At 53.0% G+C, this 24,443-nt stretch overlaps 8 protein-coding genes across 8 annotated transcripts; 3 read left to right on the plus strand and 5 right to left on the minus strand.

The window, feature by feature from the left end:
- Window positions 1–437: 437 nt before the first annotated feature.
- J4E88_006135 (uncharacterized protein) lies at window positions 438–1,851 on the minus strand (the record flags this gene model as incomplete). The annotated part of the gene is made up of 2 exons (XM_049399765.1): window positions 438–1,757; window positions 1,843–1,851. 2 exons carry the CDS (start codon window positions 1,849–1,851, stop codon window positions 438–440), a joined length of 1,329 nt encoding a protein of 442 aa, XP_049254778.1.
- Window positions 1,852–4,261: 2,410 nt separating this feature from the next.
- Window positions 4,262–5,545, minus strand: J4E88_006136 (uncharacterized protein; the record flags this gene model as incomplete). Its single annotated transcript, XM_049399766.1, has 1 exon — window positions 4,262–5,545. The coding sequence occupies one exon, from the start codon at window positions 5,543–5,545 to the stop codon at window positions 4,262–4,264; it is 1,284 nt and encodes a 427-aa protein (XP_049254779.1).
- Window positions 5,546–5,941: 396 nt separating this feature from the next.
- Window positions 5,942–7,699, minus strand: J4E88_006137 (uncharacterized protein; the record flags this gene model as incomplete). The annotated part of the gene is made up of 2 exons (XM_049399767.1): window positions 5,942–7,531; window positions 7,691–7,699. The coding sequence occupies 2 exons, from the start codon at window positions 7,697–7,699 to the stop codon at window positions 5,942–5,944; spliced, it is 1,599 nt and encodes a 532-aa protein (XP_049254780.1).
- Window positions 7,700–8,027: 328 nt separating this feature from the next.
- On the plus strand, window positions 8,028–9,042 carry J4E88_006138 (uncharacterized protein; the record flags this gene model as incomplete). The annotated part of the gene is made up of 4 exons (XM_049399768.1): window positions 8,028–8,034; window positions 8,245–8,339; window positions 8,392–8,604; window positions 8,656–9,042. The coding sequence occupies 4 exons, from the start codon at window positions 8,028–8,030 to the stop codon at window positions 9,040–9,042; spliced, it is 702 nt and encodes a 233-aa protein (XP_049254781.1).
- A 5,149-nt stretch (window positions 9,043–14,191) lies between these two features.
- On the plus strand, window positions 14,192–15,883 carry J4E88_006139 (uncharacterized protein; the record flags this gene model as incomplete). Its single annotated transcript, XM_049399769.1, has 1 exon — window positions 14,192–15,883. The coding sequence occupies one exon, from the start codon at window positions 14,192–14,194 to the stop codon at window positions 15,881–15,883; it is 1,692 nt and encodes a 563-aa protein (XP_049254782.1).
- Window positions 15,884–15,947: 64 nt separating this feature from the next.
- On the minus strand, window positions 15,948–17,247 carry J4E88_006140 (uncharacterized protein; the record flags this gene model as incomplete). The annotated part of the gene is made up of 2 exons (XM_049399770.1): window positions 15,948–16,913; window positions 17,161–17,247. The coding sequence occupies 2 exons, from the start codon at window positions 17,245–17,247 to the stop codon at window positions 15,948–15,950; spliced, it is 1,053 nt and encodes a 350-aa protein (XP_049254783.1).
- A 3,972-nt stretch (window positions 17,248–21,219) lies between these two features.
- Window positions 21,220–22,048, minus strand: J4E88_006141 (uncharacterized protein; the record flags this gene model as incomplete). Its single annotated transcript, XM_049399771.1, has 2 exons — window positions 21,220–21,929; window positions 21,979–22,048. The coding sequence occupies 2 exons, from the start codon at window positions 22,046–22,048 to the stop codon at window positions 21,220–21,222; spliced, it is 780 nt and encodes a 259-aa protein (XP_049254784.1).
- Window positions 22,049–23,694: 1,646 nt separating this feature from the next.
- J4E88_006142 (uncharacterized protein) lies at window positions 23,695–24,245 on the plus strand (the record flags this gene model as incomplete). Its single annotated transcript, XM_049399772.1, has 2 exons — window positions 23,695–23,698; window positions 23,866–24,245. The coding sequence occupies 2 exons, from the start codon at window positions 23,695–23,697 to the stop codon at window positions 24,243–24,245; spliced, it is 384 nt and encodes a 127-aa protein (XP_049254785.1).
- Between the last annotated feature and the right edge of the window lie 198 nt (window positions 24,246–24,443).

The following is a 24,443-nucleotide window of genomic DNA, read 5'->3' on the forward strand; positions in this document are numbered from 1 at the left end:
ATGTGGTATCAATTCTTCATTCGCACCTATCTCCCCTCTCATCCCAGCCCATCCATATCACCCAGCTTCGGGCGCTCACTGGCTCGCTCGCTCAGCGCTCGAATACATACATACAGGAATATAAAAACCGTGCGGTGGTCATCGCACCACGTCCGTCAGAGCTAGACGTTAAGTTGTAAAGATCAGAATCAGATCATGACAGAATAAAAGATGCTTGGATATCAATGAACGAAAAAACACGGAAAGTGTGACTAATGCATCCGAGATGCCAGATCTCGGCCGTCGTAATGCCTAGATCCAGAGAAGAGAAGTGGAAAGGAAATGGTGTGAGTGCCGCAGTGGCTGGATATCTTCGCAGATGTAACATAGATGGTGCCCAGTTCGCTGAAGCTGGGTAAAGTAGACGCCTTTGAAATCAGCGATGTAGAATTCATCATTTACAACCCGCTCTTGTGGTTGTCGGAGAACGGGCTCTGGTCCCTTCTGTTGGAGACGGTGCTGCCGCGTTTTGACGCTGATGACTCCTCTACGATGGGCGTCATCGGTGTGCGAAGGCCGAGCGAGGTATCGTATGAAGTGATGCGGGAAGACATGATGGGTCGCGGTGGTTCGAGTGACGAGCTATCTGCGAAAGGACTTCGGTCCATGGTAGGCGTGCCGTCCCGGGAATCAGGGTATGGTGAGCCGCGGTCGCTGCCCGAGTTGCTACGAAGTAGTGTTTGTCGTGCGCGTACGTGGTCATCGTCGGATTCGTCCCCAGAGTCGGATGCTAAGCTTCCTCTTCGTGCACGCGAGTGGGCAGCACCGTCATCCGATGAGGCGGTAGAGTAGCCGGTGAGTGGGCGGGCAGAGGGTACGAGGACTTCGGGTGTGTTGACGAGTGTTCGGTCTGCACTTGTTGTCGAGTTTGATGAGCTCTTGGGTGGTGTGATGTCGGAGCTTCTCTTCTTGGTGATGTTGAGGGCACGGACAGGGCCAAGTTGTGCGGTGCTTCGGACGGAGTTTGCGGGGCTGATGCCAGGCATGTGAATGCGGATGGGCTTCACGGTGTGCTTGGGGTCGATTGAAGGTACAGGTGGTGTCTCCATGCTGGGTGTCTCTGCCGGGCTGTTGGTCGCAGTCGACTTGACGCTGACGACAGCTGCTTTTCCGCGTACGATGGTTTGGGCGGGCAGTGGAGAGACGATGGCGTTTTGACGGTACATGGTCGATGCAACGCTGCCTCGTTGGGCGAGACTGGGAGCGATGCTTGTGCGGCCGGCGGTGCTGGCAGACATCATGGAGTCGCGGAAGTCGGGAACGAAGAAGTGCTGGTCGGCGGTAGAGTACGGGGTGCTCATGCCAGACGAAGGCGACATGGCAGGAATCGGAGGCACGGGAGGGACGAGCAGGTCGGGCGATCCGGGGCCTGAGCGGTTCGTGACGCCGGGGATGTAGGCGATCTGGATGATGTTGGAGGCGCGGGTGAGGACGGACGAGGCCATCGAGGCAACGGTGTGTGTGGACGCGCGCGCGCTCCGCCGTGACTGGAAGTCGTTCTCGGCCTTCTCTTGCGCCGTCATGTCGACATCCTGCCATTCGCTGCGCTGGGACATGGGCCGTCTCTTTCCCTTTAGGCAGTACTTCCATACGATGAATGTGAGAATGGCGATGAAGGCGATTCCTCCGATGACTCCTCCGGCAATGGCACCGACGTTTGGCTTGCTAGCAGGAGCATCGCCAGCCGTGGGGTCGGGCTGGCAGCCGACGGAGGCGCACTGGTCGCATGTTCGTGAGTTCTGGACGCAGACCTCGTTGGCTCTGCACTTGATGCCCTCGCAGGACAGTGCAGCCGTCTCACACGCGACGCATCGCTTTTCTATCCGGAAGACATTCTCAGCGTCTGGCATCGTGTTAGCGGGCTGTCATATGCAGTCACGTCGCTGCAGGGTCGCAGATCGTACCTCTGAGCGCACGGATGGACATGGCAACGGTGGATGGGGTGGTTAGGGGATCAGCAACCCCAGGTGAAGAAGCAACGAGGGCCAGCTGTCAGCTATGGGCGCACCCGGTGGTGTGCGACGCGGATCGTGAAGGTGTCGTACGGCGGAAATAGCACGGTGCGACGGTTTTGAGCGGTTCGAGTGCCTGGCGACGGGGACAAAGAAAGCAGGCGAGAATAGGCGGCGCTACGGAGAATGGGAAGGTGCGAAGGGTGGCGGGCGAAGTCTTGTACGGCGGCGCGAAGGGTGGTAACGAGTGACTGGGGACAAAGGCGACGCAACAAAGAAGCAAAAGCGGTGATGCGGCGCAAAGGTGGTGAGGAACCTGAGGACGAGGGCGCAGTAGCGTGGTCAGACGGGCGTGGCTCTTGGGTGTTGGGGCGCCGGCTGGGGTGGGCCGCGCGTGTTTCGTCAAGGCGAGCTGGGGCCTGAGGGTGAGGTGTGCCGACGGGCGACAATGTCGATGAGCACGCGAAAATGTCCGAAACGCTCTTTCTTTTTGTCGCTGCCTCAGAGCTGCGATCGTCGTGCACTCGACCTGGCCGTTGCGGAGGGGGAGACTGTTACAGACAGTGTTGCTGCTCTCTTTGAAGCACCTGACTGGGGTCCCAAGCCACGGCCGTTCTGGGCCAAGTCGCCCTCGTGTGCATAACCTTAATCTATTTATTGCAGCCTCAACCGGGCGACCGAACGCCTCCAGCTGCCTCACCACCAGCGCCCATATCACGGCCTCGCCCGGCCTCATCTATTCACATTCCGCGCATCGCTTTCTTTCATCTGCTCTCGCACGCCGCTGCACAGATTTGCACTCATCTGCTGCCGGCGCTGACCGGGACTTGCTGACCTCAGGTACGGGATCCAGCCGCTAGCAGAGCCTCCTGCACCGTCATTGGCCCTCCGCTCTTGGGTAAATAGTCAATTGCGCGTCTAGATTCATCTCTCCGCAGCGGCCAATATATCGAGCATCCACCTTATCTCCCACCACGTGCAGCCTCCTTCACCCATCCGTGCTACTGGATACTACTCCCAACTGCTTACCCATTCACGGCGACACCTCCAACTCCGCGCAAGCCACTTCAAGCCTCAGGCTACATGTATCCGTTTCCTCGCACAGAAACATGTCAGCCAAGCTCCACGCACCTGCAACACTTCTCTGGTCGAGCACCTGCCAGGTCCAACACAGCCGCAGGTATCGCACCAGCACGACTGCTGCCCGCCTGATGTGCCAGGCACACTGGCTGCCCTACTAACATGCGTGCGAAACACGACGAACCACGGCCGACCATATTTACCCTTTTCTGTGGGGTTAACCCGCATCCGCCCTTTCATTTCCCCAACCCAGCCACTCACAACAGGGCCTGTGAAACTTTCGTACCACCATCCGCTGTTATCGCGATGGGTGTATGATGGGGTCTCCCTTGCGCTACCCATCGCTGATTATCTCCCGCTGCTGATCGAAAAGTCGAGACCGTGGCTTGGTGACACTGCGCGCTCACTGGCAGGTTTGCCGTTGCTGACATCCGAGATTTGCCAGACTGTGATATAGGTGTCGAGTAATAACAGTCGCAAGAAGCAATCACTACATCAATCTCTCAACCCCTAATCAGAGCTCGCGCCGTTCGACGTCGCTACTGACCACACATCCTCGGCCGTCCTCTTGCTGATAATCTCGCAGTATAGCGCAGGTTCTTTTTGTCTTACTTCACCCTCCAACAACCGCATAACCTCGGCTCAATCTTCGCCGTCGGGTGACGTCTTGCAGTGTAGCAGAAGTTACTTTTCGGACTATTCAATGCTTCACAGGGTCCTGAGCTCAACGGACTTCCGATCTGACCTACCCTTGATGACGGACGAGGCGGTCCGCCACCGGGTACACTTGAAACGGCTATCTACCCGTGGTCAAAGACTATCACGTCCTTTCGCTGTCCGAGGGGTGTGACCCCTCCGGCGGTCACCATTGCCACTATGCTTCTGTTGCCCTGTGAGCATCGGGTACGATGTCATCTCTGTCTATTGTTTCGCTGCCCGACGGAGTGATGTATCTTCACCATCTAGCAGCAAGCCTTGCGTTTCAGTATCAATTATAGACCCCGTGGATGGACTATCGTCGACGGGAATAAGCTGCGCGAATGTTTTAAAGTGTGGGCTGAGCACGCTGGTGTTGTCTGTACATGGCAAAGCACCTACGCTCTGCAATAAATACATACACCCTGAACGATGTTTTGCAGCGCGGAAGGAGGTCATATAGATCATGGTGTACTTTCCTCTATAGCTGCATCTCACACGCTCAACCCAACAAACGGATATGCAAGAGCGCCTAGACTCCACGACGAATCTGCTGCTTTCGTCTTGTACTGACCAAGAGCATCAGACAAATGTCCTCGCCAATCGTTCCCAGCAAAGCTCTGCACCTGCAGCTCATTCATCCATACTCTGCGCCTGGAATCGGAAATCAAGCAGCCCAGATGTAAACGATCCACTCGCGGCAGCACATCCTCCTCTTTAGCAACGCGGCTCAAAATGTGCCACCACGTGTTATAGGGATCTGAATTCATGATGTACCTCAGACTCAGCGATTGTAGTGTATTCTCTGCGGGTTTTAGAAGCGTGAGGAGGTCGTCACCGTTCATGATCCGCATAACGGAAAGTTTACACTCCTCCAACTTTTCAAAGTGGCAATGCCGTGCCATTTCCCCAAACACATCCATTTCCAAGATGCTGTAACAGCTCAATTCCAAGTTGCGTAAGTTGCGTGCTTTAGCCAGGAAGCGTACCACGAACGGCGCGCGTGTAGTGTCGATCTCGAAGCCTGAGACTGAAGAGCGTAGATCCCGGAGATGCAGTTGCAGTGTATCCAGCTTCTCAAATGCATGGTCGAAATAACGGAGCGAAGGAGCCAGCGTTTCCAACTTGCCGATACTGACTGCGCCGAAGGCTTTGTCGCTGTCTACCTGAATACGTCGAACTTGCACTTTGGATTCTGCAATCGCAGACATGGTGGAGACAAATGGCCGCGACATCTCCTGTTGACTGCTCTTGCAATACCGCGTACAGAACTTTGCGTATTTCTCGTGCATGCCTTCGTACGAAAATGTGATGGAGTCCAGGTGTTCTAGTCTTTCGAAGATAGTCACCAGGCTTTTGCGATCGAATCTTGTTTCGCTGAAGAACTTGGCTATTTCTTCTGATGCTGTGTAATCGGCGATATATTGTGCTTCGAGATCGCGGGTAGCTGATGCGGTACCATATGGCGTAGCAATGCCCTGTGTTTCTGCGATACGTATTTGTGCTTGCCAAAGATGGATTGAGTGGCGAGGTGTGGCGTCGACAATGAGGTGTTGGATGGCGTTGCCGAAATGTTGGTGCGATGTTATTTCCAGTAATATGGAAAAGGCGGATTGGGTCCATTGGAGGGTGTGTTTGCGGAAGAAACGGTCTTTGAATACATGGGAGATTTGTTTGCTCAGAGATGGGCTGGTGAGGCGGAGTGAACGACTGTTTGGGAGGTCCAGGTAGGTGGTTATGTGCTCGATTAATTCCGTGGGCAGGCGTGACAATGCCATTGCTCTCAGTGCTATTTCCGACGATGATCTATGGGACGGATGTTGATAAGATGAATGAGGCAATCACCAAACGTCTGTGGAGGCAAAGAGGCGGGGAACCTGCTGCATGTTGACGATGCACTAACCGATTCCGGTATCGTACATGCATTATTCGGGAAGGCACGATGGACTGCGCATGCTTAATCTCATTCGTCTTGTATTTTGTTCTGCCGAGTACCACTAGTATCGACTTTCCACAAAAATGCTTCCTTGCGACCGTTTTGATATGTACAGTTGTGGCAGTAAAGGTAGCTCTTTCAGACCTGCAGGTAACCACTGCAAAGACGAAAAGAAGAGGATTGGTAATGCCTTGTGAACTCCATCCATTGCTCCTATTTCCAACTCCTAATCACCATTCTAATCGCTATCGCTATCACTATCACTATCGCTGCCGCTGTCACTGTCGCTGCTTCCCGATTCGCTGCTAGAGCTGCTGGCGCTCTTGGCAGAAGTCGCGTTGTCTGATCCGGAATCCGAGTCGCTGCCGTCATCAGAGTCGGAGTCTGAACTGTCCGAGTCGCTGCTGTCCGAACTGCTCTCATCGCTCGACACTTCTGTCCTGCGCTTCCGCTTTCGTGCAACGGGCTTCGCTGGCTCCACATGCTCCATCAAAGGGTTGATGTTAGATCTTGGAGTCACTGCTGGCAGTACGGGCTCAGCGCGACCCAAAGCATTCAGGAGCGCCTCAGCTCGTCGCCTTTGCAGACGTCGAATGAACCCGGCACTGTACTCGTGTTCTCCGAGGTCTGTGATGTCGCCTTCTGTCTTTCTCCTCTTCCGCTCCTTGAGGATGCGCTCCTGTTCTGCGTCCTCCCGCGCGACCTTCTTGGCTTCCGCGTCATTCATTTGGGCGTCTTGCTCGTCGATGTCTTTCACTGTTGCCCTGCAACGTTCGCGCAAGCGTTCGATCACGCCAGCTCCTTGGAGACCAGCAATGTATTCAACTAGGGCCTCGGAATGCTCGTTAGGGATGCGAAAGATGTTTAGGGCGTTATCAACAACGTCGTTTTGTTTCGCTTTGTTGAACTTCCAGTTGTCGCGATCGTAGTGGTACTGCCTGAGATAGGCAATGTATACCGAAGGATCCTTCTTCTTTCCCTTTGGCGCAGTGGCGGGCGCAGGTGTGGATTTTGCCTCCGCAGGCTTCGACGTAGGCTTCGGTGCTGCTTGTGGTGTCGGCTTCGGCTGCGGTTTCGACTTCTCTTCCGGTTCAGCGTCTGGGGTCTTCGGACTGGTGGCTTCTTTGGGTTCTGCTTCTGTCGCTGGTTTCTTGTCTAGTTGTCCGTTCCTCCTCGCCGCCTTCTGCTCCTCGGCAATGATTGAATGGAGTACAAAGTTGGAGACTTCGGGTGGCTGGGAGACGGGTCCAGTTCCCTTCTGTTCGGCAACCCAGGCTTTGAAATAATCCTGGCCGGTATTCCCGTCGGACCGTTTGGTATCGGGGGTGAATGCGACTGATTTCCTCACGTCTGTCAGTGGGGGTGAGTCAGAGGGCTCCTTGCGGCTGGATTTCTTGGGGAGCTTTTGTGGTGTTGTGGCTGCGGCTGGGTTGGCGTGGTCCAACTCAGTGGAGGCAAGTAAAGTTGGACGTGCTGTCGCGTACGCTGGCTCGTGAGGGGGGTGAGTGGAGCTTGGCTTGGGACGCGTCTTGGGCTGAGAATCACCCTCTTTTTCTTCTCTCCGGCGTTTGGCTGGCTTCTCTTTCTTCTTTCGATAATTCGGATCTCCTCCTTTGAAAGGCTTGTTTGTTGCTGGAGTCTGTTCCGTGGGAGCCTCTGGCTCGACATCGAAAGTCACGACTGGAAATTCGTCACTAGTAGCCCCTTTGACGTCGCTTTCCGTGGCCTCAACCCGACTCTTCTTGGCATCCTGTTGATGATCCTCAGCTGCCTCATGTTGGTGTTTCCGTTTGCCAAGCTTTGAGTCTTTGCCATTTACGGCACGCTTCTGGGATGGCAAAGATTGCGCACGATAGTCTGTAGTTGTTTGGTGGTCGATCGATGGTGTTTTATGTTCAGGTACGGCGTCTCCGGACTCGGCCTCTTCTTCGTGCCTCAGTTTGAGCCCTAGCCGTCTCCAAGCCGGGATGTAGCCCGGTTCAAACACATTAGCCATGATCAGATGCGGAATATGGATATCTGTATCAAAGAGTTAAATCGCATCGCGCATGACCGAATCAGCTGGAGCAGAGCGTCCTGTCAGGAGGGAAAGGTCGAATGAGAGGTCGCAGGCAGAGAATTTCGGGGCTGATCTAGGAAGGCACAGACCAAGTGACGGCGATCCCAGAGCTCCAGGCCACAAGCAACGCGTGTAGTGACAGCCAACGCCGACAACCTCGCCTTCAACCCCCAGACCGCGCCCACCGAGCTTACGCAAATCTCCGGAACCCGTTGCTGCAGCTGAAGCCGCCAATTACAAATACACAGATCCACCACCGCCCATCATGTCTGGTGCGTCGAAGCTATAACCTGGTGTTTGCCGCATACATGCTAACAGGGACCTCGTCATACAGGAAGCGCAGGCTACGACAGACACATTACCATATTCTCGGACCAAGGTCGTCTATACCAAGTTGGTAGGCATCCCGAGCTATCTACGCCGCCCGAGCAACGATAGACCCCGCGACTTCCTGGAGGAGCCACGACTAACACAACATGCAGAGTATGCATTCAAGGCGATTACGGCAGCAAACATCACATCATTGGGCGTGCGGGGCAAGGACTGCGCAGTAGTCATCTCGCAGAAGAAGGTGCCTGTACGTATGGCAAGCACGACGGGCTGCACAAGGTACTGACGTATATACACAGGACAAGCTCATCGACCCCTCCTCCGTATCCCACATCTTCCGCCTGTCGCCCTCGGTCGGCTGTGTCATGACCGGATCCATCGCCGATGCGAGAGCCTCCGTGAGCAGAGCGCGGGGTGAGGCTGCCGAGTTCCGCTACAAGTACGGCTACGAGATGCCGTGCGACGTACTGGCAAAGAGGATAGCCAACATCAGCCAGGTCTACACACAGCGCGTAAGTGGCGATGCCTGAAGAAGGTGCGACTGGATGCTAAGCAACGTGCAGGCTTATATGCGACCGCTCGGTGTAGCCACCACCCTCGTCTCCCTCGACTCTGAATTCGGCCCCCAACTTTACAAGTGCGACCCAGCTGGCTACTACGTAGGCTACAAGGCAACAGCCTCTGGACCCAAGACGCAGGAGGCGCTCAACTTCCTCGAGAAGAAGCTGAAGAACAAGGAGCACGCTGAGGGCAACTGGGAAGAGGTTGTCGAGCTGGCCATCACCGCCTTGAGCACCGTCCTGTCGGTCGACTTCAAGAAGAACGAATTGGAGATTGGCATCGTAGGAGGCCCCAAGACCAACGGCCAGGAGGGCACAGACTCCGCCTTTAGGGCGCTCACCGAAGAGGAAATCGATGAACGACTACAGTCAATCGCAGACAAGGACTAAGGAAGGCAGCAATGGCCGTGGAGCTGGAACGGCATGTGGGTCGCTGAGGTATGACTGAGACGAACCATGACGATAACAACAGATAGCATGATACGACCTCTCAGACGTCAAAAGTGCTCCAGCAGCACCATGAATGAAGACGTTAGACTGTACTCTCCTGCATAAGCGCAATTGTGACGAAGCGGCCGGTCCTGGGACAAGAAACATGTGGTGAGTTCAGCCATGACTCCACTTGGTCTCGCCCATGACACCAGATTCCCATACTGCCTCAGCTGCAACGGTCTGCAATAACTCGCGAACTGCTCCATCGACGTCATGCTACTGGCTCCTAGTCGTCGGAGTGCCCAGCACAGCCGTCGCGTGGCTGACCGTGGCTTACCGTGGCTTTCGCGAGCGTTGTTCGACTTTGCGCGCAGGTCAACCCTACGCCGGCACGCACTTCCAGGTTCATACTCAGCGGACTACCACGCGAAGACCGCACCACTAATTATAAGCATCGTCCAATCAGAGTGGATGCTGCGGCTGAGATACACAGCTTGGCCTTGATGCCTTACCCGATGCAGCCTACCAGGGCTGGCTCGCTAAACTACTTCGCTCGATGTGGCGCTTTTAGGGCTGCTGAAAAGGTCCAGCACAACGCTGCCCATTCCAGCTGGAGAGCAAACGTAGCGGAGCATCGAAAAATAGGCATGGTTAGATGCAGACGCACGGTTCCTGCATGTTTGGCCATCCCGTTGTAGTGGAGACTGGTACTGACGGTGATGCTACTATGCCGATTCTCACACCTCCTCACAAGCCTCGAGCTGCCCAATGCAAGGTCCTGAGTGGTCTACCAGGCCAGGGCCCTAGTACAGCTGGGAGCTACTCACGTTCCCAAAGTGGGACGTCCTTATGGTAGCGGCGGGAGCAGCCCTGCAGGCATGGCTATTCCTACCTTACGCTATCGAGAGCCTTGCTCATGAACACTACCACCACCATCATCATCATCGTGAATACATGTCTCCTACATGCTATTTAATACTCGCCACGCCGCCTCAATTCACCCATCCACGCCAGCAAGCCTAGTTCTCTTCTACTATCTACGACTTACTTCTTATTAGCCACTTCATCAATCTGTCGCCAGTCGATCTTCATTTCAAAAAAGCCGAAGCTACCATGTCTGACGGTCGTAAGGCTCTTCCTACTCCAGCAAAATAATTCCATCCTCCCAACTTTCCCAATTCATTCGACTATTCAAAACACAAAGGCTGACTTACATCTAGTCAACGATGCCCGTGCCATGCGCATTGCAGAGATCATGACCGACTTCCGCAACCTACAACACTACCTCGTCCAGTTACGCGCCACTCCCACAGCAGAAGAGTATTACCTTGAGGGTTACTCTCTGCTACGACAATGCACCAGCGAGGCACAGGCCATCCTACAGACACCCTTTTCTGGCAGTGCCAGCACGGGTTCAGGGGATCCGGAGGCAGAGAAGCAGCAACTGAGAAAGTAGGTCACTTCCTCCTGCCTGTTCCCCTCATAAGGGACTGCAGCAGCTAGCACGAAAGAGGTGTCTGACGAGTTCTAGCATCATCACAGACGCCGCTGTGCGACGCTTCCAATGCCAACGCGCTTACCTACGAGCCCACGCTGGCCTGCGGTGGATGAACGCCCGCAACAGCGTCTTGCGCGGCCAGAGGCCCAACGCGAGCCATCTGGGTGCACTCCAGCAGGCTGACGCTACAATGAGAAATGTACGTTGAATGTGCCGTTCCCCTATTCCACTTTGAGATTGGAGGAGAGGGATTCAGAAGTGACGAGAAGCACCAGGCTGGGAAGATTGCATGCTAGCTCACTAAGTTCTAGACTGACTATTGAACTACAGGAACTCCTCGCAATCAGCGATGCCTATGTCGAAAACACGCTGCGCGCCGCAGACGCCTCGCAGGGCAAGTGGCTGAATGAAGATCCTTCGCTGGCACAGATCCAACAGATACTTATGACTCGACGATAAGCATTTACGATCCAACAACACTGCCCGGGGCTGTCCATCGGATTGAGAATATTACCGCCATCCTACCAATACGCCCACTCCCACATCATACTGCAGCGGATTCGGTCCTCCGCTCTTCATCGTTTCCCCGCACACGTCTCCTCCGGCGAGTCTCTATTGGCAAGACATGCCTACACATCGCGACTCATTGTTCAGGCTTTTCGAATACTACTCTTCTAGTGCTGGTCACACGGTTTGGGAAGCACATACACTTTGTTTCTTTGGGGTAGCCCTGGATGATAGCCTACTTTAGCGTTGGCGTTGGCGTCTTGAATCATTTCGGTGCATGGGACATGTTCCGCTCTTTTGGAAGGCACAAGCGACCGGTCGGCAGATATGCATGCGAAGTGATGGCGAAGCATGGCAAAAGCACAGGACAGGTCGGGTAAAGTTGACCCATAGACAGCCGTTCGGGCGTTTCCTCTATTCTTCTTCTCGCTTTTTTGTCAATTGCGGCTTTTAGGCTGCATCCCCATATCCTAGTTCCTTCTTGAGTTGTTTCCTTTCTTTCGTCTTCTTTTCTTCTTTTCATGTCAATAATTCTAGTCACTATTGGTATTTCAAGCACGTCAACACCATCTCATGAACACGAAAACGCACACAAGCCTGTTACTAACCAACCCCTCATCAAGAAACGAATGTGAACCCTGGAGCGATATGGGTATCTCGAACTAACTGCCTTTAGCGTCGTGCACTAGCTTTCAGCTTGACAGGCACATGGCCAGATCGGACTCGCACCGTCGAATCCCACACTGCGGAGCCGACCGATTATGCACGTGGATGCAATGCACCAGGGCTTTTACCAAACGGTTGTTCGTAAGGCAGATAACTTAGCGTGGCATCAATGCTATAGACGTCATACACTAGGCAGGGCTGAGTGAGGAGTAATGGAGGCTCTAGCAGTAGCATGGACATGTGCCAATGTGCTTCCTCACGAATCACAATGCAACGCAGCCTCTCCACGACACAACCCCATGGCGCAAAATTAGCAACTGGAAACTTTCCATCGATCGCACAACGCGGCCATCATCACACAATATCACGCGCAATCATGCATCGCCCAGCATCAAATCCCACATTCCCCGTTCCATGCATTCGGCATCGCCTTAACAGACCAGGATTACATCCCAGGGCAGCTCGCTTACGCTATCTTCCCGCGCACTTGGCCTGATTGCGGCCTAGGGGATCGTCGGAGTTCCCGAAGTTGGCGGGCTTAGCGTGCGAAGCCACGCTTCGGTACCAGTACCGGACGAATATCATGTGCGATGAGGGTCGTGGGATCGATGCACGATGGCTAGTTGCAGATGGCTACAGGGCGGGGTGCAGTGCAGAAGGTGTTGACGGGAGGTAGGGCGAGGTTCTGGCGCGGTCGCAGAAGGTGGCGTGGAATGCTGAGTGCGATGGGTCGCGATTGGGTAGGCTTGGGGGTTTGCATTTGATGATGACGCGTCATTGTTATCTTACTGCTTCGTCCTGTTAGATGCTCTCAGCAGTTGAATCAATCGTCGTGGGCTTCTGCCTGTATTTTCATGACTTGCGTAGGCGATGAACGTATAGCCTGAGGCATACAAGAAGAAGAGAATGCGTCGTCGATTCAGGATGGGGCCCTCGTCTTGACACAGGATGATTCTCGAAGTCGTGTTTTGCTAACTAGTGTAATCGCGACAGCTTCGAGGTAGCCCATGGTCAGCACGAAAATCCGAGACAAATACAGCATAGCCAAAAAAAGGTGTAGACGCTGCTATGGCATTGCGTAGTGCGCCTCGGTTTAAGGTTTCCGTTGTCTTACCCACAGATGTACCGAGAGCGTCGCTTGATTAAGGCCAATTATATGTAACATACTCGCGTCCTCTTGCTAAGACTGTTAATGCTCTTAGACCGCATGCTGGTTCTATCTGCCTTCTTACTTTGTCTTCACGAACGCCCAATCTTCGTTCTGATCAATATGCTAGCTTCTCACGAGTGTTTCCTATGCAAGCGCTATTCCGCATTCCTTACTATGTTATTCGAATTAGAGCGACAACCTGGCAATAGAAAACGACTACGCAAAACAAGCGACGACGCTTATTGACCGTGCGCTCCGTCTCCTACACCAACTCCTGAATCACCATGCCGCTCCCTCTGCTCTCGTTCAGCGACTCCCTCAGCGAAAAGCTGGATATCGCTACAACGACCCTCGATCAGCTCCAGGGGATAGCCGGGCCCAACTCGACACTTAATGAAACACCAAGGCCTCCCACGAACGCGACATCCTCTCTTCCTCCGCAGCCGACCAAGGAAACACCCAAAACCACCGAGAAGGATAACTCGAACCCGACATTCAATTCTGAGTTGTCGGACTTTTAAGAGAGACGTACTCCGACTCAAGAAGAAGAACCAGAAGTTGCGCGCAAACATCGAGACGCACAAGGACAACATCAAGGCCATTAAAGACGGCATGCCAACAAGAAGACCCCCAACAAGATGCTTCACAAGGTGAAGGAACTCGCCAACTGCGTCGAGCGCCAGAATGCTCGCAAGGTAAACACACATCAAAAGTTGATTGCAACCAGTCTCGCTAACGATCGGCAGTTAACCTCGCAAGCGATGCTCGAGGTCCTAGATAACGACGTCGAAGCCTGTGGTGTTGACTTCCAAGCCACTGCTGGTCCCCTGTGGACCGAGCTTGGAGAGCTGTGCAAGGCCGCGGAGAAGAACGACAAGGCTGCAACCGAGATCGGTTTCAGACAGCTCTTCCCGAGATTCCCGAGCTGGCAGTTAACCTACCGACTACATCGACAACTGCCCCAACCTTTGGCGCATCGAGTCAATCGCATCCGTATCGACTACAGGGAATTATGGGCAGCATTTATTCAGCATTCTTACTGATTCTGGGCGTATTCGTGCATCTGTTAACCCTTTGAGGTTACCCAGCTTGATCGCCGGGAGCAGTCAATCCAAGCTTCCACAACCGCCCTCGATATCATAAACAACCCTGAAGGATACATAGAGCCTAGCCAAGGTCACAAGCAGTCATCGTCAAAGACTGGAGAAGATACAGGTTGAGATCGCATGTGGGTGTTGCCACATAAATCTACCCGGGGAGTATTCAGTGTTGGTTAACCCATCACCATGCTTCCGCCAGACTTTAAGCGGAGGAACCCGCTCAGAGTGCGACCTTTCCAAGACTTCGATGACGCTGCCCCACCGCCATCCAATACCCGAAACAGGCTCTTGAACATGGTCCATGAGACTGGAGGGTTGAACCCAACGTGGAGGAGAAAGAACATTGAGGCATATATCGCCCCCAAAGAAGATGACGAACAGAAGCCTTCGAAGAGGAAGCGCAAGAACAAGAACAAGAAGACGAAAGAGGCAAAGGACGTGAGTCCCGCACTTCTGAAAAGTCAGTATGACTTGCTGTGGAGTCTGATACAGGAAGGGCTTCGGGTTGGATCAGATGATCACACAACGGAGTCGGGGATGGGTTTTGCAACACCATCGGAGCTTACCAATGCGAAAGAGCCCATCGTTCTCGACCCACATCAACGCCATGCTATCCATAGGGCCCTCCAGAGATTGCAGGCATGCCATCATGGAACCATTGTGGCATACGGCATGGGTATTGGCAAGACGCTGGTAGCCGTAGGATTGTACGCCGTCTTGAAGCAAGACTTTGCCATGCATGGGCGTGATTGGTCCTTGATTGACAAGACAACTTTGGACGAAGGGCATGATTCGCATGAGTTTGACCGCAAAGTGAGCATACAAGGAGGGTTTCTGATCGTTGTCCAAGTCGATCTCATTCCCTTATGGGAGAAGGAGCTCCAGGTGCACTTGGAAAACCCTCCAAGTGTCATTGTATACCATGGACACCAGTCGTGGTACCACTCCACAGCGCATACTGCAGACGAGCTTGCCGCAGTTGATGTGGTAATAACATCCTATGAGACGTTACGGTCAGATTACGAAGATGCCATGGCCGCTGCAGCGTCGCACGAAGACTTCTTCAAGACACCGGTTCTCGCACGTTCCCCCACCATGGTCATATACTGGAGGGGCCAAATCTTGGACGAGGCACATAAGATCGCAAACGACAAGACTGGTGTCAACAAGGCTGTAAATCGCGTTCGACCGTTGATGCGTCTGCCACTTACGGGTACGCCATTCCTCAACGATTACACAGATATCCAGTCCCAGCTGTCGCTGATCAAGCTCGCGCCCTGCGACGATCCGAACTTTTTCGCTTCTCTTTTCCTGTTACATTCTGCGGCCAACCCATTCGTATACCGCACGTTGTCGGGCAAACTCAACAGCGTGCTCTCTCTGGTACTCAAGTTATACTCTCTCCAGCTAGATCACGGAAACATTTTTGATGGCGAGACGGTTGCTTCCGAGATCGATGCGGAATATGTTCGACATGACCACGAATTGGAAAGCTGGGAGAGAGACGCGCAAGAGAACGTTAAACAACCGTGGCTTCCAAGGTTGGGACCTGGGAGCCGGGCGAGGGTGAGCGGCAATAGCGGCGAAGATATTCTCAAGCTCATCATCTTCGCCAGAGTAGCGGCTGTGCACCCCGAATATGCTGACACGGGTCACGGAGAGAACGGAATTGTCAAGGTCGATTATCAGGAACTCGACGATGGTGCAGTAGAAGGCCTCCCCCTGGGCGAGATTTCGAAGTTGCAGGTGCTCAAGCGTGGCGTGGGTCAATGCGGCAATGACGTCATGGCTAGCGGACCTTGCGACGCGTTCGTTTTGATCACGCACTCTCTCCAACTCTACCTAAGTATCTTACAGTCCAGGTTTCGTTCAAACTAGCCGTTTTTAAACATCCTCAATTAAACCCCCATGCTCTATTGACATGTGTAGTTGATCGCTGTGCTCAGCTTGACTTGCCAACAGCTCTTATCCTACCGCCCCAAAACCACAGCACAGCACTTGCTGGTAATCCCAAACCAATCGAGGCGAAACCCAATGCGCTGTTACCCCAACCATATCCCAGACTGTTGTACATGTCGGGCGCAAAAACCGGAAAGACAAATGCGAGGCCATACGAAACAGAACGAATTGCTGCACCAGAGGAAGCTGCGAACTGGCCAAACTCCTCAATCTGGTATGCGATGCTTGCTTGGTTCACGATGAAGCTACCCAGCGTGAAGATAACAACACCGAAATCGACCATCACCCAGTGGAGTGTGCGCTCGGCCGACCACCCATACCAGAAGAGACCGGCTGGCATGATGATCATTCCTGGAACCATGTAGGGGATGCGGAACTCAGGCACGCCTTTTCCATCAGTCCGTTTAGCTTGTCTTCGATACGACCAGTCCATGATGCGGCCGCCCAGTTGACCACATAGGGTCGAGCCTATTGCAACCGAGAGATAATGTAAGCTGCCGACAAGCTCAGATTGACCGTATTTGTCGATCCACAGCGACGCGTAAGTAGCGAGCATGAGTGTATAGACGGCAAAAGACAACGTCGCGGTCAGTGAGATAAGCCAGGTGATAGGCCTTGTCATAAAGATGCGGATTGGACGCAGGAGGTTCTGCGCAATGCGAGCACGCTCAGCTTTGGTGGTTGGGACGTTACCACCCTCGGCTAAGGCTTTGCGACGGAGCAAGACTGGTGTGTATGATTCGCGAATCAAGAAGAATCCAACGATTAGGACTACTGCGTTGAAAGCACTCATGATCCAAAAGATCCACGACCAATGGAGGGAATGGGTAACAAGACCACCGATGATTGGTCCGAGAGCAGGACCAAGGAAGGGCAGTAGCGTCACCATGGCCAGGGATTTGCCGCGTTCGTTCTCGCCATACATATCTGCCATGACTGGTCCATTGAGCTGCGGATAATTAGTCATTGTCATGTCGGCGTTAATAAGTCTTATCACTTACCGTTACGCCCACACTCGCACCAGCTCCGGTCATAAACCTCCCAACGATCATCAAGCCAGTGTTCCTTCCCACAGGACAAAGTGTGTTCCAGGCCACGTACCAAGCGTTACATATCAGCCAGATTGGCTTCCTTCCCCATATCTCACTGGCGCTTGCGATTAAGAACGGCGCGATGCCCATGCCAAGGAAGTATACCGACATGGTTATCTGTGCAGTAGAAGCGCTGATGGTGAGATCGGAAGCGATGGCAGGAAGCGACGGTGCAATCATGCTTGCAGACATTATGGGTATCAGCTGGCCGAAAGAGAATATAATTCCCATGGTGATCTTGCGTGAAGCTTGCCAGTTGTAAGGATCGGAGGTGTCCGTGGGTGACGCCCATGTTGACTAATTTGTTAGCAAGAATTGATCAAAGTAAGACATTAACATACTCCGTATTCATTCTTCAACCGCACCAGGCGGTCGTTAATATCGTCAGTGGTCCAAGACGTTATCTCCGGGTCTTCCCCGTCACGGGCTCGATGCTCAGTTTTGAGTATGCCCGGTGCCGGACCACCAACAATCCCATCGACAGCTTTCTCAGGGTCTTTGGAATGACACATATGTATGAATATCGTCAGCGAGAATTGCATATATCCAATAAACCGTGACGCGCTTTGCGTACAGTATATACGATGTTCGCTCGGAGTTCGGATCTGGGCTCTTATCAGATCGGAATGAGCCCAGGCCCCCCATCCCGATTGTTGCCTAGCAGGATCTGATAAAGTGTCAGTCCTCCATGCCGCCGCTGATGCTCTGACCTTCCTATTCCAGTTAGAACGAGGCTGGCAGTGATATGTGTTTACTAGTGGCCCTTGTATTAGCCACTTAGGTGGTTGATAGACTCAGATTCGGATACATCTATGGACGATGTCTCCGGCCTCTACCTTGTCCATCCCTCAAGAACGAATCATCCCTCAAGAAGTTGGCCGCGTTTTACATATCCTTCAGGGTCGATTATGATGCCGAATGTGGACATGGGAGGCTTTAATTGTCTGCTTTCGGCTTACTAGGTTGTGATACGGTGGTCTGCTGGGCAGTATTCTATACAAAAGAGAAAGAAATAGTTGGGAGCGTCTGAACGACTTCGTTCACTCTGGAGCCTACATTGTTGTTAAAAGAGACAAATGGAAAGTTTAGTAGCAATGTAGACTCCTAGGTCAATTCGAGGCCTGCTTACAGCCGAATGTGCTTTCTACATCCTCACAAAGCAGATGTGTGTTGAAAACTCCCACGAGATGAAGTGACGGCAGCTTTACAGGGCAATCGCGGCGAGCAGCCAAACTGTGAGCTACGGCATGAGGCTACGAGATCATTTGGGATACGAGAATCTCCAAAGTTCAGTTACAGAAGGCGCAGTACAGTTGCTAGTGTTGTGACAACGGTAAGAGTTCTATCGCAGTCGCCTGTACAACAGACATTTGATCAAAGACTCATAACACCAGGACTCATCGACTCGTCGAAGGTATCCTTTCCGTAAAGCAAGAACTCCATGTCGGTGACATTATGTATGTCGCTCTGATTCCTCCTCCAGCATCTTTAACAAACATCATATCCTCTGTATCTCCTGTTGCCAGCTGTGATGAGTCTGACCCTCCGGGAACATACTACTGACCACCTTCCCCGTCTTCATATCGTAATGTGATCCTGGTGGCAACTGGTTATGCATGCCACCTGGGCTTGTACTGCCGCCTCCACTTCCTTCGTTCTCTCTCGGATCGAGGAACTGTCCATGTCCATGTCCACTTACACCAGACCCTGGCCGTTGTGGCTGGGAAATGGATCGCTCGCGCCATCGCTGACTTTGCTCGTCTTCCCGGGTGAAACGCTCGTATGGACTGGGCATGCGAACGTCAGGCTGGAACGTAGCGGCGCGCGGCGGGGCGAAAGACGGTGGTTCCCATTGACTTCTTCCCGTAGCTTTCTCTGTGTAGTACCATCGTTGGCTCCTTGTGTCGTACTCCTGTATCCAACCCTGTGGCACTGATGGTGCACCGCCTTGCGGAGCAGGGCTGCCGGGGTAGCCACCTTGAGACTGCGGCCGGCCTTGCTGTTGCCCGTGGAGGACCGGCATTGGGTGATATCCATTTGCACGCGGCGGCGATCTGGTTCCGCGTCTCTGTTGCTCGAACTTGTGGATCTGTTTGGTGATGTAGTTGTCTGCGCGCTGTATGTAGGTTTCGAATGACATGGTGGCGTTCGTCTCGTAGATCAGGATAGCGCTAGGCCCGTACCGCGACAACGTTAGACTAAACGAGTAGTAGACGATGGTAATTGTGGTGCGTTTCACACAGCCACAACGGGGGCTTCACGCTATATATGCTCTGCCCAATCCCTTCCCCACGGCGTGCGTAAGCCACTCCTAGCCACATGTCATCAGCAGCTCTCCATCACAATGCAGGACTAGCCGCACCAGCACGCTGCAGAAGTCTCATCAAAATGGCGCCGCAATTTTGAAGCTTAGCATGGCTTCTATGGCGCAGGCCGCCGTGTGATTGGCCAAAGCAGGGGCGGTGCGGAAAGCGCGGAAGTGTGGCTCGCGTGAGGTGGCTTTCGCGCGTCGCTAATTTGCCGATTTCCGTGGCGCATGCGACAGCGAGGGATGTGACACCGAGTTTGCGTAGCACCGAAAGCTATCCGAACCCACAATTTGGCGCATACGAGATCGTGCGCGCAGTCCCTCCGAACCATGAAGAAGAAGCGATGAGTGTTGGTGTCTCGTCGCAGAAATCGTGCTTAAAGTCCATGTCACCATCCTCCCCGTGTCCCTAGATCACTCACCAAAAGGAATGGAAAAAGAAGCCTACCATTTGATGATAGTGCTCAATCATCCCTGGTACCAGTGCTGTAGGGTGAGCCTTTCGTTCAGAACCATATCCACGATCTGGTATCCGGACACAAGCTTCAGGTGAAGGCCAAACTCTCAGATGATGCGAGAAAGCCCCTGTTGACAGCCAATTCCCAGACCGGTTGGTCGTCCCAAATCCAGTAGTGCAGTTCGGCGGCACTGCGAATCGTGCGCACCTTCGTGGGGGCGACGATCACCTGCAAGGTGGAGCGTTATGTCTCGTGCGAATATGAGTCTGATAAAGGCAGAAGGATCGATAGAACGCCAGTGTGATCACTGCAGTACAAGAATCTGGTTATTCTCGTTGGAAAAGATGAGATATTCGAACGGTGTGCTCAGGTAATGTCTCGAAATAGTCAAGCTTGTCATCGTGCTCCTCGAAGATGATCTCTGGTCAATTCGCACAACGGACGACACTCCTGACGTAGCCGAGTATGGATCTGGGCCAGACTGCAGTAGTCCTAGGCAAAATGCATCCCCTCTTCGTATCGACAGAGTCAGAGCAACATTCTCGAACATTGTACGCGCGTCCGGCGTCAGCGTCCGCAATGACGCACCCATCTTCATGGCTGCATAGCTCTGATGAAAGACTTATTGGGTCTGTCAAGAGTACAAACACTGGAGGAATGATCAACTCCACGAAAGGAGAGGCTGCCAACTGGTGACGGCTCGGTGGAACCTGCGGAGAGTAGCCCGCTCGCGCGCTCGGATCGACGGCTGATATCTGCGGTATGCTTGCGCTAGGCTCGTAGCGACCAGAGGACGTCAGTATCACGTTTTCACCTTGTTCTGTAGCTTTCAGTACATACCTTATTGTGTCCATGTGGAATGATTGCTTTTGTAAGGTCTTTCGGGGGTTGCGTTTCGAGCTGCCCCTTGTTGCTTTGCTGGAAGCCGCCAGCATGCTTGCCGCGTGGGAATCACCTGTTCTAAATCTGGAGACATCTGCATGGTGTTGCTGTTAAATAGGATAAGTATTGTATTGACTCCCAGCTTTCTTTTGTGGAAAGCATGGTATTGTGCCTGGATATGGATAAGAGGGAACACTCCTAGAGAAGTCAGTCGCCGTCGGAGCCCACCAGGCTCTCAGTTAAGTGCAGCGTACAGAAGCAGACCCGGAAAGTAAAGGTGAGCGCTGGTCTGTATCGACGCGTCTGCTTGTTGTTTGGGTTCATGGCAGCTCATCGCGCATCGTGAGCGGCACCTGGATTACGTCACGGTCACGTGCTTCTGTCACCCGATCTCGGAACGCTGCACGTCCACGGGTACCTGCAGTCAACTCAAAAATCAGTATTCAACTCCATATTAACACAACCATAACTTCTGACACGGAGACGAGTCTCTGTCACAAACCCATATCGCCAAATTTACTTCGAACCCTTGATGAAGTCGCCGCGCAGCCACTTCGGCGCACCTTTCCTCACGAAGATCATGTCGTTCTCCGTGTCCAGTCCGAGTGCACTGAACCACTCCAATGCATCCTCTGGTACGTGCGGTAGCCTCGTCACTGATATTTTACACTGCTTGACCCAAGGCTCTCTGCTTTTGGGACTCAGTACTAGCCTCAAACCGAATACGCTCGGTTCCTTCAGCTCCACGCTCTTGAAGACGCCCTCCACTGCGGCTTTCCACTCCGCCTCATAACCAACAAATAGTTCGTTGAAGATCGCGCCTCCCTTGCCCACGAACTCGTACTCGAGACCAGGCGTTTGGAAAAGGCTTAGAAGCAGGGGACGGATTTCGATGGGTGTATCGTATTTGCCACGGCGTTCGACATCAGTACGTATTGTGAGCCAGGCGCTGATGGTGTTGCGATCGACGGCAAAATTGCCAGATGACGGGTAGATAGTATCCAGGTAGTCTTGCGCATCGCGAATGTGCACCGATACGGCGCGGTCTCTGAAGTACAGGTCGCGGAATTCGCGACGCGTTTGTCGTGACGCCTGAGTCAAGCTGTAGTAACCGCGCGCAGCCCAGAACGCTTCACTTGTTGTTGTGACACTGCGCCGGCTGACGTGCTGCTCAATAAGGCGCTGCTTGTCATTCGCGGCAAGCGCGTATATCCTGTTGCGCACCTCTACGCGTCTGTGAGCTGAGAACAAGTTGTGCCGAGGTTGGTATGGTACCTTGCGGAAGGTCGCTAAAGCCCCGGCCCGCAGACCTGCCAGCATTCACAGTGGATGGGTTCGAAGACATTGTGACGCTCATTGCAATGTTGCTATAAGCTTTTGCGCAAAACAAAAGCTTTCTTGGGAGTCCTAGGGGGTTAGAAGAGGTTGTGGAGAGATGCACATTAAGGAAGGTGAAGGGCTGAGTGTCAGCGTGCTAGCCGCATTAGGCAGGACGTAATCGTCGGCCGCTAGAGGATACGTAATTTGATTGTCGACCGAGCGACAAACGACGCATTCTCTCACACGTCGCCTTTATTCACTTCTTATTGACTAGCAGGTCGTCCTCATAACGTAAATGTTGGGTCGAAACAGTTTGCCTTGGCCCAACAGTCTACGCGCCCGGGGTGCCTTACCTAGGTACCATACTCGCCTCCTCATCGTATTCGACCAGCTATCAACATCAACGACTGACCTGATACCGACACACACTATAGAGAGAAGGCAATAATTTCTGTGAAGAAAGGATTGTCCGCAGTATTGCTGCACTGCGAGATCTTGCGCGACCAATCTGATGATGCATCCCACCGTGACCGTTCACACCAGGTCGCGGACTGTGGGAAACCATGAAGTCAAGGTGCCAACATCAGAAAACCATCTTGGTACGCACTCTCGATTAAACCAGCTAGTTCTCTGGGTCTTGACAGGATATCGACACCGTGCTAGATCCTAGCTTCGAAATGATACATGTCTATCGGGGAAGCAAGGGTCGCTGTCGAAAGCGGAGCGCACAAGCCGATATCATTAACGAGGCCTCTAATTGTACTCAAGGTTAGGCCAGGAAGACATCAAAAGTCTGGGATACGTAGCGATACAACTGTAGCGCTCGTGGGGCTACTGGAAGCTGCATCTCTGGTCGTCTCACTACTCTGTATAGGACACTGCATAACCACAAGCCATATATAGGATGCAGCATGAAGTAAAGCAGTGACTTCAGCTGTCACAGCTAGTGAAGCTGCCTATTAAGAGGGCTTGTCTTGTCTGAGGAATCGTGGCTCCGCATAGGCAACTTTCGCCCTTACCACCAGGAAGCTCTGATTCTTTCACTACGATCCTAAACCGTTGACCAGGCTCCGATTGGCTTATAGTCACCTTCACCTGTACATATCACTCAACAAAATTGCTCCTTCCACTCTCTTTACTCCATTCCCGAGACCTAACTCAACCAATCCCAATTTCTGATCGAGTTCAGACCAACAGCAAATCCCTCCGCCCAACATGAAACTATTCCGTACATTGGCCCTATTCGTTGTCGCTGGTCTCGCACTTCTCACTGCCGCTGTTCCCACTGTCTTCGACAGCATGACCGACGTCTCGCCAGTTGAATACACGGGTATGGCGCGGCTCTCCATGGTCTCCTGGCATCTACTTACTGACATCGATAGATGTGACTACCGCCACATGTTGCGATTGGAGCCCACTCAAGGTCCACCACGGCTTTGCCACTGTTGAAGTCTGGGTTGGCCGTCCAGCCATCAACTCAGGTTTTTTCATAGGCGAACAATGGAAAGATGGAATTGACCATGTAACGAAAGCTCTTTGTCCAGAGCGCGATGGAGAGTGCGTCGAGGGCGGCTTATTCAACACACCCCGCTATTGCTTTAATATCGAAGAAGTCTCCAAGTTAAATCCGTTTCCTGTTGAATGGAAGTGGAGTAAGTAATGTTCTCCGCGATGGGTACGCATGCACTCATCTCAGTTCTAGACAAGATATGCTTTACAGCGACAGGGGCGTGGGAAAGTCCACATGTCCGTCAGCTTCTCATCGATTCAGTTGCTATGGTTCTCGGTAAGTGCTTATTTAACGAGAATTATGCAAACTCACCAACTCACTATTTTTTGCAGTGGGGTTCACAGATGACGCGTACAGCAATCCCAACTGCTACGAATTTCCCGGCAAGATGATGTGCAACATCCCAAATGCTGTCCATGTCCGCCTCCCCTCTCTGGACGGCTACAAGAATACGAGGAAGAACTGGATGTCCATCGAGATGACAGACGGTGGTGCTGTTCAGCACGAATTCCATTGTTGTGACACGCGCAACAAGGTCGATGCGCGGCTCGACACGCTACACGACCAGATGAAAGAAGTCTTTCCTGAGAACTATGAGAAACTCAGGTTGGTAAATTGCATGGTTAACAGCTGGATGACCTGCGAACAATGTTACGAAAAGTTCAACGTCGAGAACTGCAAGAAGTGTGGCAAAAAGTGCACAAAGCTATAAGCGCTTTGGGTACGCGTCGAGATTTCGCACACGACTTTCAAGAATGAGACACATCGAAGGAATATCTCAGTGGCTAAGCTTCAAATTTGGGAAGCTTCATGGGTGGATAGCAGAGAGCGCTCGGCTCTTTTGTATCTTGTCATTACCGTAGAATCTCAACACTAAACGCATCCACTAGCAGCGGTTGCGCATTCTTAA

Source organism: Alternaria novae-zelandiae (assembly GCF_023758075.1).
Source record: "Alternaria novae-zelandiae strain BMP 2774 chromosome Unknown scaffold_11, whole genome shotgun sequence".
Lineage (NCBI taxonomy): Eukaryota > Fungi > Ascomycota > Dothideomycetes > Pleosporales > Pleosporaceae > Alternaria > Alternaria novae-zelandiae.